The following is a 16373-nucleotide window of genomic DNA, read 5'->3' on the forward strand; positions in this document are numbered from 1 at the left end:
GATCAAGAAAGACAGAGAAAGATGAACAAAATGACAGATGGAAAATGCTCAAAAATGATACTTGGGGATGTGCAAAGGATTTGGGAAGATCTTTTGGACACTGTATTTTACTTTACTTTGGCAATTATACTGGCAAAGTTTCTATAACACAGTTGGGTAATCAATAGGTAACTGAATGAATGAATGAAGAGTAGAAGTCCTCAAAGTTCAGGGAATCACTGGACTTCCTGAGTTATAGTATTTATTCCTCCTTTAAGGATATTCACACAAATTTCAGTCATTTTTCATTGCTTTGGTGCTGCCAGTTTTTCTTAGATCAATTGGGCAAAGCCAATAATGAAGCATTCTTCTTGCCATCAGAAAAGTTACTTTTATTACAAATAGAATGGCAGAATATAAAATGTTATCCTCATATCTCTTCAGACTTAGAAAACTGCAACAGTTCCTTCAGTATGGCAATTAGCTTTTGCTCAAGGGAATAAAAATCCTAATCCTATACATTTCTAAGACTGCAAAAGAAAAACGGAAGTATAAAAGTTTATATGAGCCTCCAAGGTCTACCAGAAAAAAAACCCCCCAAACCATAAACCAAACTCCCACAAATCTCAACAATTACAAACTCCCTCCCCCCTTCAGAATCATGATTTAAAATAATAATGACCATCGTGAAGATTTATACAATACATTAAGCAAATGGTTTTGATACTTTTAAGGAAAATTATTTTTTTCCAATTGTCCAATTGAGAAATTTTTCTCCCCTGGCAATTTCTGTACTCTACCATCCAGTCAAGACAGATGTTTTCTATGAAAGGAAAAACTTGGCTCTAAGTTCTCTTAGTTGAGCCAGCCTTCTCTCATCTGTTTGGAAGTTCAGCACTGGTTCTTTGCACACCCCTAAGTGATACGTATCAGGGAGAAAGTAGCTAGGGGACTGGTCAGCAAAAAAAAGGAAAAAAGGAAAAGAAAGGATGCAAAATTATAATGATTTTTAAAAGAAAATAAGGGGGAGAAGAAAGACAACATAAAAAGAATAGGGTACAATTAAATTCGTTTTTCTCTCCGAATACATATTTATATCTTCATGCAGTTTTTCAACCAGCCATGCGCCAAAATAAGCAAATTGAAAGCTGCAAAATGCAGCAGCGAAAATGTTATGTGTTAGGTCAAAAGGCGGTGAGTGTGAATTTACTAGTATAGCCAAAAGAAAAAAAAAATCACTGAGCAGCTGCTGTTCAGTTCTGGGGGAATTATCTGTTTAGTGCCATGACAAGAGCAAATTCTAATTGAGAAGCACAAGTCATAACAGCAGCATTACCTCTGGCCCACCAACCTTTCTTTCCGAGGGAAGGACAGAGGTTTTCTTCACCTGGTCATACACAAATTATATAAAATTCAGTTGCCTTGCAATGCAACAACAATGCTGTCAAAGGTGGAAGAGGTATCCCCAGAGAACAAAAATATTGTCCTAATTATTAAAGAAAAAGTAAGATACGCCAGGAAGTAGAATTATCCTATATAAAAGGTTATCACAATATAGTTCTTACTTATTGCATTATTCATTTAGAGGGGTAATATCATAACCCTAGAGCTAAAGTGCTCCCTATTGATCTAATTTAATTTATAAAAGTCATTTCTTTAAAGTTCACAGAATGAAACAGCCATTCCCAAAACTAGCCCTGAGATGGTTTCTGAAGGGTTTCTATTAAGACACAAGGTATTTTCTGGAAATGGAGACTGGTTCAAATTTACCAAACCTCATCCAAGAGGGTACTAAGTTACTTCTCCAAAGTAGGTGAGCATCTTTTATTACTTGCACAGAATCAAAAAGAAAACTTCCAGAAAATATGCAGTTATGGTTTGTAGATAGGGTTAGCCAGGCGAGGTAGCAACAAGTGCTTTATCAGGGAGCCATAGACTTATAGAAAGCAGTCACTGTCTCAGTTCAGGGTATATGCTCCAGATTTGGGATACAGAACTAATGTCCACTTAGAGAGTGGAGGCTGAGAGGACAGTGAATAAGAACAACTGTATCCTATCAACCCTGGTAACTCTCTCTCCCTGCCCATCATTCAGGAATTCTCCAGCCTTCTTGGTGAAGCTGGTTCAACTCTATTTGGAGAATTGTTAGCCAATTTTAATCACATTTTGAAAAATATAATATGTATCCGTTGTGAACCAACTTTTATTATCTTCTCCAGTTCCAGAAACTAAACAGTAAGTTGGATAGTTTACCATGAACTCTGAATATAAAAACAAATTTTAAAAAAATTATTAAAACATCACTTTACCTTTCTTAACTAGAATTGCTATTGTTTTGGGTGGAAACAAGCATATAATTTTAAAATCATTACACTCACTCATTGAGTCACTGTGACTATTTATATACATACTTAACCTGTATAGGGTAAAGGTTAAGTAAAGAATTTTTGAATATGTGCTCAAGGTAACTTTTAAGATATTCTCATTACACAGATTCAGGTGTAGGATCTCTAAAATGGGTAATGACAACAATTATAGAAAAAGAACAGCCTCTAAAATGTATCTCTTCCTCTAATTATGACTGTCTTATAAAACAGTGTATTAAAAGCTTGATGTTACTCATAAAGATAAAATAAATCATCAATAGTTCTTCTAAAACTGAAATACAATCATTAACACTTGGTATTCTGCATTCTCTGGCTGAGGTCTCCTTGGTTTATTATATAATTGTGGCCAACCATTCCAGACATTTCTAAGTTGTACAAATGTTCAAACAAAGTTTTTAAAAAATGCCTATCCCTTTCCAAATTTTGACCTTACTAAATTTAGTAAACTCTCTGGCCCTTGAAGTCACAGTTTGAACATAAAGTTCCACTGGCTTACGGTCAATTTGTAAACATACACTAGGCAGAAGCATGTAGCTGCAGAGACAGTTCTCAGGGCCCAGTCATCAACTGGTAGCTCCAAATGGCCCCCATAATTGGACTGAGTAGTCCATATGACTTAAAACAAGTGTTTGATTATGAATGCTTTCAAGCTGGAATGAATTGGTAAGACACCAAAGCTAAATTTCAGCTCTAAACTTTCAGATACAGATTATCAATATACAAAAGCATTTATCTCACTCATTGTCACAATTGGTCACATGGACAAAGTACTCACTCCTTCTCCTGTAGGGATTTGCCCATTGATGTTAAGTGTTCGAAAGGGAGAGTGAGTGGATAAGCGTTTATCCCATTCACTAGGCTGTGGTTCTGGTACAGATTCCATGAAGTTCTTTTTCAGCTCACTGATGCTGGCATGATGTTTTTTGATCTCTTCTTGACTTTTGTCTAAATCCTATAGTTGAAAGGACAAAGATGCAAAACAATAAATATTCAGGGAAAAAAAACAACACCAAGGGGAGCCCATCACAGACTATGGGCACTGGTAGAAAATACACCACATCCAGGATAGATGTTATTAATCCATAAATTACATTCAAATTGTAAATATACAATATGGTATATTTGCTTTTTTTTCTTTTTTTAACACAGTGCTTTTCTTGGAAGCAGTGAAGCATCGTAACCCTATAGCTCTTAGCAGTTATATAACCTATAAAGAGCTCACTCCTTAATTTTACAACTCTTCTTCCCATTACAACACAGCACTAGATCTCCAACTCCTCATCCCAAGCAGGTAATCCCACAACACAATTAGCCTCAGCTTGATAGGAACTGATTTAGGCTCAGCTCAGGCAGGATGGAGATAGCAATAGAGAAGGAGAAACTGTTAAACGAAGGACATGGTGAAAGATTGAACTCCCACCACGGGTTGCCTTGCCTTGGTGAGTTGCAACTGTACAGTATCCCTCTATTTCTACCTGGTGATAGTTTTGCTTTCTTATCACTAGGTGACTGTTGCTGGGTCTTGGTAAACAGGAATAGCCCTTTCTCGATACAAAAATTTATTACTGAAATTCCTGGCTCAAGGCTCCAGAGCAAGTGGTTACTATCTCTGAATAATTACTCAGGGGTATATAATATAACGGATTTTTTTTTCTTTGTCAATACTATCAACACACACTAAAAGCCTTATGTTTTGCAGCTTCTGATAGCTTCACTTCATCCCTCAGTACCATTCAAACTAGGGACCATCTTCCAGTAACCGTCAATGCATGGGGAGTGATTTAATAAGACCTTGTCAAATACCTTATATGTCTCCCTGATGACTTAAAATAGCTAAACTGTTCCAGCAGATGTGACTACTGGACAACTAGGGGGAAGCTCTCACAGGCGATATTCCAGGGAGAAATGATCAAAACTAGGCTAATAAAGCTGTAAATAATATGAGGAATAACATTCAAGTTTATGTAACAGGAGGCATAAACCAACTTTCAAGAGACTTGGCCAGAAATAATCTGGGAAATACAACGTGAAGACGAAAACTCACATGTTCTTGGTCCAACATATTTCTTCAAAAAAAACCTCAAAAGATCTATGCTTGAAATCAAAACATGTGGGAGCCTGTCACTTGATGACTGCTAAAAATTCTGTGTTTATTATTTATCAAGGCAGCTCTGTATCCAAGAAAAGCATAATACTAAATATATCTCCTAATATGCTGTGTGAATTTGGGGATTAGTCTTTTTTTTTTTTTTTTTTTTTTGGCTCCGTGGGAAACAGCCTCATTTGGTGTTGGGGGGGGAATTCATTTAAATAAAAATTCATTTTAAAAGTTTTTCCTGGGGCAATATAGGCTGCAATTAAGTAAATTCTTTTCAAAAGCAATGTCAAAGAGAAAACAGTATAGGAAAAAGAATCAGTGAGGCATATGACACAATTTTGATTCTGGAGATATTCATTCAGAAAATTCATTTAATAGTCTATTCTTTTTATTTTTGCAAGACTGAATGATGTTTATGTGCTTTGAGATCAGTCAAAGAGAAAACTAACCCAAAAAGGGCAATCCTGTAGCTCCCCCATAAGAGTACCTCTTGCCTGCTGGGATGAAATGTGAGTATAGCTCAAGAATATGGGCTTCACCATGGGGAAACAACAGTTTGCACTTTTGTTCTAGCTGAAAGCAAGAAAAGCATGTTTACTAGCTAAAGAAAAGCAGGAACAAGGTCAAAGACTCGGTAGTAGGCTGAACAACTGAGACCCATCAGGCATGGAAGGCTCTGTGACCTAGCTCCTGACAAAATCAAATCTGCTTGGGCCAAGAACTAAACGTATTTGGGAGGGATAAAGGTGAGAATGGAGCAAAAAAAAAATGATCAAGAGAGGCTATGATAAAACCATAACTCTCTGGGTTATTAGCCTCTTACTATAAAAGAGTGGTGATTTGTTACTTGTCCTGCCTAGCTTTTGATTGGCTTGGAACCTGAGAAAATAAATGTTTCAATAAAATCAGCAGCTTCTGAGGGATCTTTCTCCATCCTTCTTAGCTGGCTCTGTTGGAAACCTGTGGGGGCACAGAGTTAAATTAAGATCTCAAAGGGACCTGTTCCAAATAGAATTTGTCACAGAAACTTGCTACAGGTTCTCATTGGGAGATGGAGGAGGAAACAGTAGATCTAAAAATGAACTCGACCTTATTTGTGCCAGAACAAAGCATTAGTGGGGGTGGGGCAGGAGTAGGGGGAGGAGGGAATGCTTTAAAAAAAATCTGCTAGAGTGACAGATAACTTGAGAGAACTTCCCTAAGCAGGGGAAATAAACTTTTACAATACTAGAGAATGATGGTTAGCCAAACTACTTTGGCTGTTTTCAGATTAGTCACTTTCTGATGCCTATCATCCTATACTTTTAGCAGCAATCAAACCAAACACTTAATTAAATAGAAAATATTCTCAAAAGATAGTTAGTAGTTTTAATTTTCAAACACACACTTATTTAGAAAACCCCTCTCATGGCTGTCAATGAAATACTGGGAAAAACGTATCACACACAAGGACTTTGTGAGTCTCAGAAGCCATAACACACCTCATTGAACAAAGGACAAATATATGATTGGTACTGCAGGTTCCAGTTAAGAGGCAGAATTACAGATGGACAAGTCAAGAAATAGGCATGTTTGGAATTGGGAGATGTTACATTGCTGAGTATAGGAGATCAACTGATATCTGTTATTCTCCCTAATCTCAGAAGCGGAACCATTCAGGTCTAGTTTCAGCTATGTGCTAAAGCAAAGAGATCTAGTTACCAAGTTTGAAATATCCTAGGGTCCAGCCTAAGAAAACTTCATGTTACATGAGGTAAACATATATAAAACACTTGGTATTGTGCCTACCACACAGTATATGATTAATGAAAATTGGCCATAATTTTTATTTTTATCGAAGTATCTTATACCTAGCAGGCACTCAAAATATATGTATTGACAAAGAATAGATGACGTTAAGTAATTACTGGATGCTGTTAGAGTTTTATCTAAAAAAGTTTCTTCAAACATCCACGTTAATAATATTTACCGTTACATATGTTCATCTTTCAGGTCTCAGCTTAAGTGTTACCTCTTCATAGACAACTTCCCTGTCCATCTTATTTAGAGCAGGTCCTTTTTATTAGCACAGCATACTATTTCCCCTTCATAGCTTTTATAATAACTTGTAATCATTTTATCAGTATTTGTTTACTTATTTATTGTTTCTCTCTTCCATTTGTCCCTACATTGGAAGCTTCCTGAAGGCAAGAATGATTCATCATCTTCCTATATAGTTACATTTCCTTTATACTTGAGTTAAATCCCTGATGTCAGAATTTATACCCATGTCTTTTGGTTCTGTCTTGAGTGGAGTTGTAAGATAAATAGGTCATTAGCTTCCAGGTAAGAGTTTCTGATGTGTAAACATGGCCTGTTTCTGCAGAGAATAACTCCAATTTCTTTAATTTTTACTCATAGAGTTCCTCTAATCTTCTAGTTAGTATTATATTTCCTTATTCCATTTGGAGCCTGAAACTAGATAAAGTATACTAATATAGGCTTAGTGAAAATCTGACTGATATTGAATGCAATGGGAAAATGACCTTACAATTCCTACAGCACATAGTATGTTGCTATTTCCGAATGGGAAGAAAAAAAGTATAGTTTAATAGAGTTAGATGGATCCTAACACAAATCCTAGCTTTACTGATTTACCAGCTCTATAACCACAAGGAAATTACTTAATTTCTCTTAGCCTCAATTTTCTCTTTAAAATAAAAATCCCATACCCATAGCCTTGTTTTATAATTAAACTATCTAATATCATATTAACTACTCATTAAATGCTAGCCTGCCTTCTTTCCTTCCTGTATCTTACTTTTTATTCCCGACTATTCTTCTGTCATTTTTTGTATCCTCAAAAATTTAAGTCCATTTTGAATTGTGATCATTTCTCCTATTTTTCCACATTCTCCTGATTCAGAAGATGAAAAATTGTATACATTTGATGCTTGAAACATACAGGAGTTTATACTCTTGGACAATTCAAGGAACTTTTAAACAGTGATGTAGTTCTTTCTAAAAGTGGGTAAAACAATGGAACCATGGGATGCTGAGGTAGTCCCAATCATATATTTTTTAGATAAGTATGAGAGATGGAAACTAAAGAGTCAGAAGTAGAGATGGTTGCATATCTTCATGTTTACCAACATGCAAAAGCATTTTAAACCTAAAATTCTCTCATGCAATGGCATGCAAAACCAAACGCAGCACAGAAAGAAGAAAGGGGATCAGCAGAGAATGCAGAAGGTTACAGGCAACCAACTGAAATAAGCTTCAAGTTCATACAAACCTCCAACATTAAATTGCTATGTCTGATATAAATGTTTTCACCATCTAGTCTCTCTCTCTTTTTCTGTGAAAATGAAAGAGGGAAAACAGAAAAGCATAAAAAATTAAAATGTTGTTCTTGCGCGAAAAAACTGCAAATTGGCAAACCAAAAAAATATTTAAAATTAAATGTCCATAGCGCAGCATATGCCAACATGAAATGGTCACAGAACCACAAGGACACACAGAGGACATGATTACCACTAGAAAATGGATGACATTGTTCATGAATGATGGAAGAATGTGACGATGTTATTTAAATAGACAGTGCTCCTGGCTTCATTGGCTTCTTATGTAACAAGCTGCTTTACGTTCCTCTTTGAGATGTTTGAGGCTTATCTTAAAATGCATGACTTTAAGAAGTCTTGACTCTCCGTGTTCCATGGAGTAGGGAAATGCTTTAAAGCATCATTTAGCATTTTGGACATTATTTCAAACTTAGTAATGCTGCAGGTACGTACGGCTCTAACATCTTCCATGAGAAAGATCTAAGGGCATTTTATACATGGTCAATCAATATTCTATTCAGTAAGAATTGATTCATCCTACTCTATGGTTGGGAAGAATGAGACACAGAACAGCCAAACCCATCATTATTAGCAATACTGGGAGTTGCTGCTGTGATGGTTTCCATAATAAATATGCATAAAATATTGTCAATGATTCTAAGCATATGGTACCACTGTGAAATATTTCTTATAAAGTTTAAATATAAAGGATAGATTTGGCCTTCACTAATCATTTCATCGTGTTTAAAAAGATATTTTCCTACTGGAAAGTTTATTTTAATGAAATTTTTCAATATATAGCATAGGATTATAATTTCTTTGGTATACATATGTGTGTATGTATATGCATATATATACATAACATGTGTATATGTATACCTGCTATTTGAAAGTAATTTCAGATTAAGAGAAATCAATGAAAAGAATGGATCACTGTCTTTTTAATGCACTTTGAAAGTCAGCATGGGTGATGGTAAAGTGATTTTGTGAAAGTGAAAAATGGCTAACCTTCCTCATTCTTATCAGATCTTCAGTTTTTTCTGCAAGCTTCTGTTTTGCCATTATTAAAAAAAGAAAGAAAAATGATAAAATATTGGCTCATTGAAGTTTTTTTGAACCTTCAACTTATAATTTTTTTTTAAGGAGGAGGGAGTGGGAGGGAAGAAAAAATTGGGGAGGGAGGGGAAAAGGAATAAGTGGCCTATTGGCACAAACCTGTGTTTGATCACCATTTGAGGTAGGTACTGTGACCTTGATGTGGGTTTTTTCCACCTACATTTAAGAAATAAAGTGGTAAAAACATTTCAGGTTAGTAGGTTTCTATAAATAGCGTCATTTCCAAATCAGCTGCATCTTTAGGCTGCTTGTGAAATAAGCTGATATGTACTCATCATGATGCAGTCTTACAGCGGGTATTACAGGGAAGGACACTGCTCTCAAGAGCAATCTGTTAGTTTACCATCACATTCTCAAAGCTGAAAAGGTAATATGAACAACCAAATGATCAAAAAAGAAAATTAAGGTAATTATTCTATTGATGAAGAGAACATATTTATACTTATTTATTAAAAAGTACTTATTAAAAATAATAATTTAGACTTTAAAAAGTCATATGTTTTTGTTTTGCTGGTTTTTGTTTTTTGTGTGTGGTACGTGAGCCTCTCACTGTTGTGGCCTCTCCCGTTGTGGAGCACAGGTTCCGGAAGCACAGGCTCAGCGGCCACGGCTCACGGGCCCAGCCACTCCGCGGCATGTGGGATCTTCCCGGACCGGGGCACGAACCCGTGTCCCCGGCATCGTCAGGCGGACTTGCACCAACCAGGGAAGCCCTGTTTTGCTTTTTAAAAATGATACAGAAGTATCTTAAATAACATAAAAACAAATTTACAAATGAAGATACCAGTGTATGACATACATGACAGAAACAAAAAGAAAATCTTTACAGTTTAAAGCACACATAAAATAAACCACATATGACACCAAGCAGGTAAATACAAAAAATTTTGTTAGTTGATCAATATATTTAAGGAGGCAAGTTTAACCCTTGAGTTTATTAGACAACAACACATCAAAATAAACTCAGTCCAAATTGTTACTGATGCATGCAATTAATTCCAAGGCTGATTTATAAATAAGCACACACAGGACTCAGCTGCAACATTCAACACACTGTAATCTCCTCTCCAGGGAGTTGGAGCCCATGTGTTTGGTGAATGGAAAAGATTCATCCTTAAGAACAGGAAGAGAATAACGAAGGCCTCCTGCCTGGCTTTGAAATACCTTTAGCAGCAGTCATTTTATATACCCAAAATGGAGTAACCATAAATTTAAAAGCCAAGAGTGAGCAATGCCTAAAGAACTGGATATATCAAAATGAGAAAAATGTTTTTATTAAGGGTCAAATCAATCACCTTGTATCATTACGTTCTTTACAGAACCTCATTAATCTGTGGTTTTGATGTACTCTTTCTTTTTTTCTTTTTCTGGCCACTGTGCAGCTTGCGGGATCCTAGGTCCCCAACCAGGGATCAAACCTGGGCCCTCAGCTGTGGAAGCACAGAGTCATAACCACTGGACCTCCAGGGAATTCCCTTGACACATTCTTTTTGATCACACTTAGCAGCATTACCTCAGAATATAATGTCATTGTGCTGTTTTCTCTAGGACTGAATGTAAAGAACATAAGATGATACCGTTTGTGACACTGTCAAATCATAAGCACATCTGGCTACAGTCCTTTTAACTACTGGGGTAATTAACAATTTGTGTTATTTCTACTCTAAATCCCAGTAGAAATAACTGGGATTATTGCTGTGTGGCCCTTAACAAGTTATTTCACCTGAGTTTTAAGTCTTTTATTGATAAAATGGAGATAATATCTTCATAGAGTTGTGAATGCTTAGCAAATGGAAGTTTTCAATTATTTTGTAAAGCTTAAATTACTTGTTTAAATGAATAATGACTTCTTGCTTTGGGTCCTTAGCAATCCAACAGCAAGAAATTGAGAGCCTCTACTTCAATCTAAGAATGGAGACCAAGGAGCAACAGTAGTTCCATTTATGCTCCTACAGAGAATATCAATGGAGATAAAGATGCACATGAAGAAAGGTACTAACTATCTCCACACCTGCAAAGTAGGTCTTGTCAAATGACTCAAGATGCCAAAAAGCTATCTCTATCTGGCACCAACTTAGTGTTAGGCAATGAGATTTCCACAATTACAAGGCTACTTTATTACTCCTACTGCTTTATATAGTAAATGCGGCTTCAGGCAAATTCCATAATTATTTACTTTTTTTTTTTTTTTTTTTTTTTTTTTTTTTTTTTAAGTGGTTCTCAAACATCAGTTTATTTTTTTTTTGGTTGATTCTTCCCATTTATTATTTCCAAAATAATTAGTCCCATAATTATTTTCTAACTGCTACAAATAAAATAAACTCAGAGTCACCCTTAACTCCGTCACTGTTATTAGAGTAACAGAAGGTTATCAGAGGTGGCTTTCAGTCTGATCTCAATACAAGTATCTCAAAATTTGTTTATATAGAATTAACTGGCAAGAAGACCCCCAAATGGCACTTAAATTGGTGAGCATATAACAGGAAATGATCTCTCCACTCTGCTGAGGTCCCAAGAGCAAAGGGAACCTATTCTTGAAGATACTTATGTCTGTCAGACAGGCAAAAGAACAAATAAGTTAGCAGAAAGCCAAAGGAATCTTAGCCACCAAAAAGATTCCCTTGCCAATTCCAGTAATCTAACACTTTTCAGTTAGCATCACAAATGGAAGGACAGTCAAAAGTTCCAGGTGAGCTACCCTAACATTAAAACTGAAGTAGTCTAACATTAAAAAGGCACTGTTGATACTGAACCTGGTGGTCATTGTCATGCACATTTGGCTAGATACAAAAATGCAAACACCTACCATTCGCTCTGGACTCAAGTTGGTCTCAAAGAACCATAAAAACTATATGTCATATTGAATAGTTTTGTTTTTTAAAAAATACAATCAAAACAGAGCCAGATTGGCCACTGCTCTACAGGTAAACTAGATATTGAACTGGCTCCAAAAGAACAGGATTAATCCATCTGCCAAGGGGAGAGCACTTACCAAGGTCTTATATGGTTTTAAATTTCTTAACACATATAAAAATGTAATTTTTCTTATAAAGGCTGCTTCTATTAATTCCTGTTGTCAACAGTGAGACTCGTATTTACTTCAATAAATCTGAACTGACAGCTCAACTCCATCACTGCTTAAATGTATTTTTAAAAGCTTATCAATATATAAAAGATCAGTCCAGATACTGTTACTCCTGGGAAATCTACTAATTAAATTGGTGATTTTTCAACAAAGTTCCGTGACTGTGGGTACAATCAACTCAGAACTGTAAACAACCCAGTAGCATAACCTCCCCTACATAATGGATCTTCCCCTTTTTGTAAAATTTCTTAAGATTTGAACAACCATATAGATGTGCTTTACATAATATCTGGATATTCTTTGGGTATGTTACACATATATCCATTTTAGGAAATCAAATTATATTTTACTCATACTAGCTGAGCTTACTCTTAAAAAGGAATGTGGAGATTCCTTCTGGATGAGTAAAATTTATTTTTAAAAACAGATGATCACAGTTCTGGTGTGTCTTACAGACTCATTTTTTAAGATTTAAGTTGGGTAAAGCTGTGGGTCACCAGAAAACTGGGATAGCTTACAGTACTTCATGACATAATTCTATGAAAATATTTTACAGGTTAATGGGAGATACCTTCTTTCAGAAAGAGTGAGGAAGAAATAACTTTGTTAGGATTCGACAAAAAACAGTGCTTTGAGAATCTTCCTGGTCAAGGAGTCAACACCTCTGAACCAAAAAGTGAATTAGCTAGACATTTGGGCTTATGACATACCTTCCACACTTCTGTGAACTCTGGCTCAGGTTGCTCAGGTGGAACTTCTTCCTTTTTGACTTCAACCTGCACTGTTTCCTGCGGTGCTTTAGAAACCACTGCTTTTTTAACAGGTGCACCTGGGACGCTGCCTTCTGCGGCCTGACTCTGAGCAATGGCTGGTGCAGAGGTGGGCCGAGGACTTCGGTCTGCTGAATCAACAGCTGCTGCTACATGAAAAAGGCATAAGTGAAGGATAAATGAAGGCAAGAGGCACTGTACTACTTCACAGCCACCAGGTGAAATAACTGTGACTCCAGGACACATATGAGTATTACAGTGTCCAGTGGGCTATCATACAGAAGGTAAAAAATAAATTATTAGTGCTCTGGCAGGTAACTGATGGCAGTAAGGGCAATAAGAAAGCTAAAAGTACCCTAACAGAAAAGCTAAAATGTCCTGATGATAATGTTCCATAAAGGGTGGGACAGGAGGCGGGAGGGCGGTGGACGTGGATAGCAAAATATTAAAAAAAAGAAAAAGGAAAACTCATTTTATTTAAAAGTTGGCAAGATTGTTTAACCTTGTTTAAGAACAAGTTTCAAGAACCTGCAAGGTAGTCTATGAAGGAAAAAATGGGTTAATTAAGTCTGATTTCTTCTATGAAGCCTTTTTGAAATAAAGATCCATTTATTTATAGGTGATTTCAGGAACCTAAAAATATATTCTAGGAAAAAGGATTAAGTCTGATTTCTTCTGCTAAGCCTCCTTGGAATGATTACAAAATAGCTTGATAAAGGAATCTTCTTATAAGACATGTACACATTTTGATGCTTCTTTAAGCTTGTTTAAGGGCAAATCTTTGAACCAGACACTTTCCTTTTTAATTATTTGATTAAAAAATAAAATTCAATCCATTCAGCCAGTCTATGTCCTTTGGTTGGGGCATTTAATCCATTTGCAGAACACTCTCTGACATAAATTGCAACAAGATCTTTTTTGATCCACCTCCTAGAGTAATGAAAATAAAAACAAAAATAAACAAATGGGACGTAATGAAACTTAAAAGCTTTTGCACAGCAAAGGAAACAATAAACAAAATGAAAAGACAACCCACAGAATGAGAAAAAATATTTGCAAATGAAGTGACTGACAAGGGATTAATCTCTAAAATATATAAAAGTTCATGAAACTTAATATAAAAAAAACCCAAACAACCCAATCAAAAAATGGGTGGAAGATCTAAATAGGCATCTCTCCAAAGAAGAAAGGAGACTAGAAGGGCATACAGATAGCCAAGAGGCACATGAAAAGATGCTCAACATCACTTATTATTAGAGAAAGGCAAATCAAAACTACAATGAGGTATTATTACCTCACACTGGTCAGAATGGCCATCATCAAAAAAATCTACAAACAATAAATGCTGGAGAGGGTGTAGAGAAAAGGGAACCCTCCTACACTGTTGGTGGCAATGTAAATTGGTACAGCCACTACCATTCTGAATAGTATGGAGGTTCCTTAAAAAACTAAAAATAGAGCTACCATATGATCGAACAATCCCACTCCTGGGCATATATCTGAAGAAAACAATAATTTGAAAAGACACATGCACCCCAATGTTCACTGCAGCACTATTTACAATAGCCAGGACACGGAGGCAACCTAAGTGTCCACTGATGGATGAACAGATAAAGAAGATGTGGTACATATCTACAGTGGAATATTACTCAGCCATAGAAAAGAACAAAATAATGCCATTTGCAGCAACATCGATGGACCTAGAGACTGTCGTACTGAGTGAAGTAAATCAGACAGAGAAAGACAAATATCATAGGATATCACTTATATGTGGAATCTAAAAAAATGGTACAAATGAACTTATTTACAAAACAGAAATCAAGTCACAAATGTAGAAAACAAATTTATGGTTACCAAGGAGGAAAGGGGCGGGCAGGGATAAATTGGGATATTAGGATTGGCATATACACACTACTACATATAAAACAGATAACTAATAAGAACCTACTGTATAGCACAGGGAACTCTACTCAGTACTCTATAATGACCTATATGGGAAAAGAATCTAAAAAGGAGTGGATATATGATTATGTATAATTGATTCACTTTGCTGCACAGCAGAAACTAACACAACATTGTAAATCAACTATACTCCAAAAATATTAATTAAAAAAATGAAATAAAATTCAAAACCTTTGGCCTTTAGTCCTTAAAAAAACCAAAACAACCCTTTGAGTTCTACCCTATCCTCTTCCAGAGTCTTATCAATTTGCATTATTGTTCCTATTCTCTAATATATTTAGGGCAGCAGTTCTAAACCAGGGGTGATTTTGACACCACAGAGAACATTTGGCAATGTCTGGAAACATTTTTGGTTGTCACAACTGAGGAGTGAAGTAGGATGGGGTACTGGCTCTAGTGTGTACAGGACAAGGTTTCTAGGTTAAGAAACCCTGATTTAGGGCAAAGACTGTATATAGACTATACAGACTGTTTTAGAGGGAATATACAATATAAGCTTATGACAAAAGCTTTATCTTTTCACAGAGTTAAGAGTTGTTTTTGTTTGGATTACTGGGCATCTAAGTTTCAAATCACTCACTTAAAAACAATCACTCATACCCTTTGTATGATTTTTATCTTCATTCTTTCAGGAACTAAAAGAAAACATCCATATACTTCGTAGTAAGACCTCAGTTACCTGGCAATGTCTAGGAGTGTAGTGTGTTTCCACATTATTTAATATTTCTGATAACAGATCATTATCCTTCATGTGCTGAGACTTTTACATTTTAATTATCTTACATGGAAATCTTTATAATTTTTATTACACACTTTCGTGCCTTTTTTTAACATCTTTATTGGAGTATAATTGCTTTACAATGGTGTGTTAGTTTCTGCTTTATAACAAAGTGAATCAGTTATACATATACATATATCCCCATATCTTTCCCTCTTGCATCTCCCTCCCTTCCACCCTATCCCACCCCTCTAGGTAGTCACAAAGCACCGAGCTGATCTCCCTGTGCTATGCAGCTGCTTCCCACTAGCTATCTATTTTACGTTTAGTAGTGTATATATGTCCATGACATCCTCTCACTTCGTCCCAGCTTACCCTTCCCCCTCCCCGTGTCCTCAAGTCCATTCTCTATGTCTGCGTCTTTATTCCTGTCCTGCCCCTAGGTTCTTCAGAACCTTTTTTTTTTTTTTTTTTAGATTCCATATATATGTGTTAGCATATGGTATGTTTTTCTCTTTCTGACTGACTTTGCTCTCTATGACCGACTCTAGGTCCATCTACCTCACTACAAATAACTCAATTTCTTTTCTTTTTATGGCTGAGTAATATTCCATTGTATATATGTGCCACATCTTCTTTATTCATTCATCTGTCAATGGACACTTAGGTTGCTTCCATGTCCTGGCTATTGTAAATAGAGCTGCAATGAACATTGTGGTACATGACTCTTTGAATTATGGTTTTTTCAGGGTATATGCCCAGTAGTGGGATTGCTGGGTTGTTTGGTAGTTTTATTTTTAGTTTTTTAAGGAACCTCCATACATTCCCACCAACAGTGCAAGAGAGTTCCCTTTTTTCCACACCCTCTCCAGCATTTATTGTTTGTAGATTTTTTGATGAAAGCCATTCTGACTGGTGTGAGATGATATCTCATTGTA

At 36.0% G+C, this 16373-nt stretch overlaps 1 protein-coding gene across 39 annotated transcripts in view; it reads right to left on the reverse strand.

Annotated features, from left to right (window-relative positions):
* Positions 1–16373, reverse strand: part of EPB41 (erythrocyte membrane protein band 4.1) — a 203213-nt gene that overhangs the window by 46544 nt on the left and 140296 nt on the right. For 6 of the 39 annotated variants that reach the window (XM_067013427.1, XM_067013282.1, XM_067013287.1 and 3 more), the window contains 6 exons: positions 12696–12904; positions 9000–9056; positions 8793–8834; positions 7739–7801; positions 3142–3318; positions 1316–1366 (listed from right to left, as the gene is read on the reverse strand). In XM_067013427.1, the coding sequence (XP_066869528.1) occupies positions 1316–1366; positions 3142–3318; positions 7739–7801; positions 8793–8834; positions 9000–9056; positions 12696–12904 (599 nt within the window). Of the gene's footprint in view, positions 1–10; positions 932–1315; positions 1367–3141; positions 3319–7738; positions 7802–8792; positions 8835–8999; positions 9057–12695; positions 12905–16373 lie in introns of those variants that run through there. The other 33 variants (XM_067013468.1, XM_067013403.1, XM_067013397.1 and 30 more) reach the window with 17 other exon arrangements.

Source organism: Kogia breviceps, chromosome 1, assembly GCF_026419965.1.
Source record: "Kogia breviceps isolate mKogBre1 chromosome 1, mKogBre1 haplotype 1, whole genome shotgun sequence".
NCBI classification, from domain to species: Eukaryota; Metazoa; Chordata; class Mammalia; order Artiodactyla; family Physeteridae; genus Kogia; species Kogia breviceps.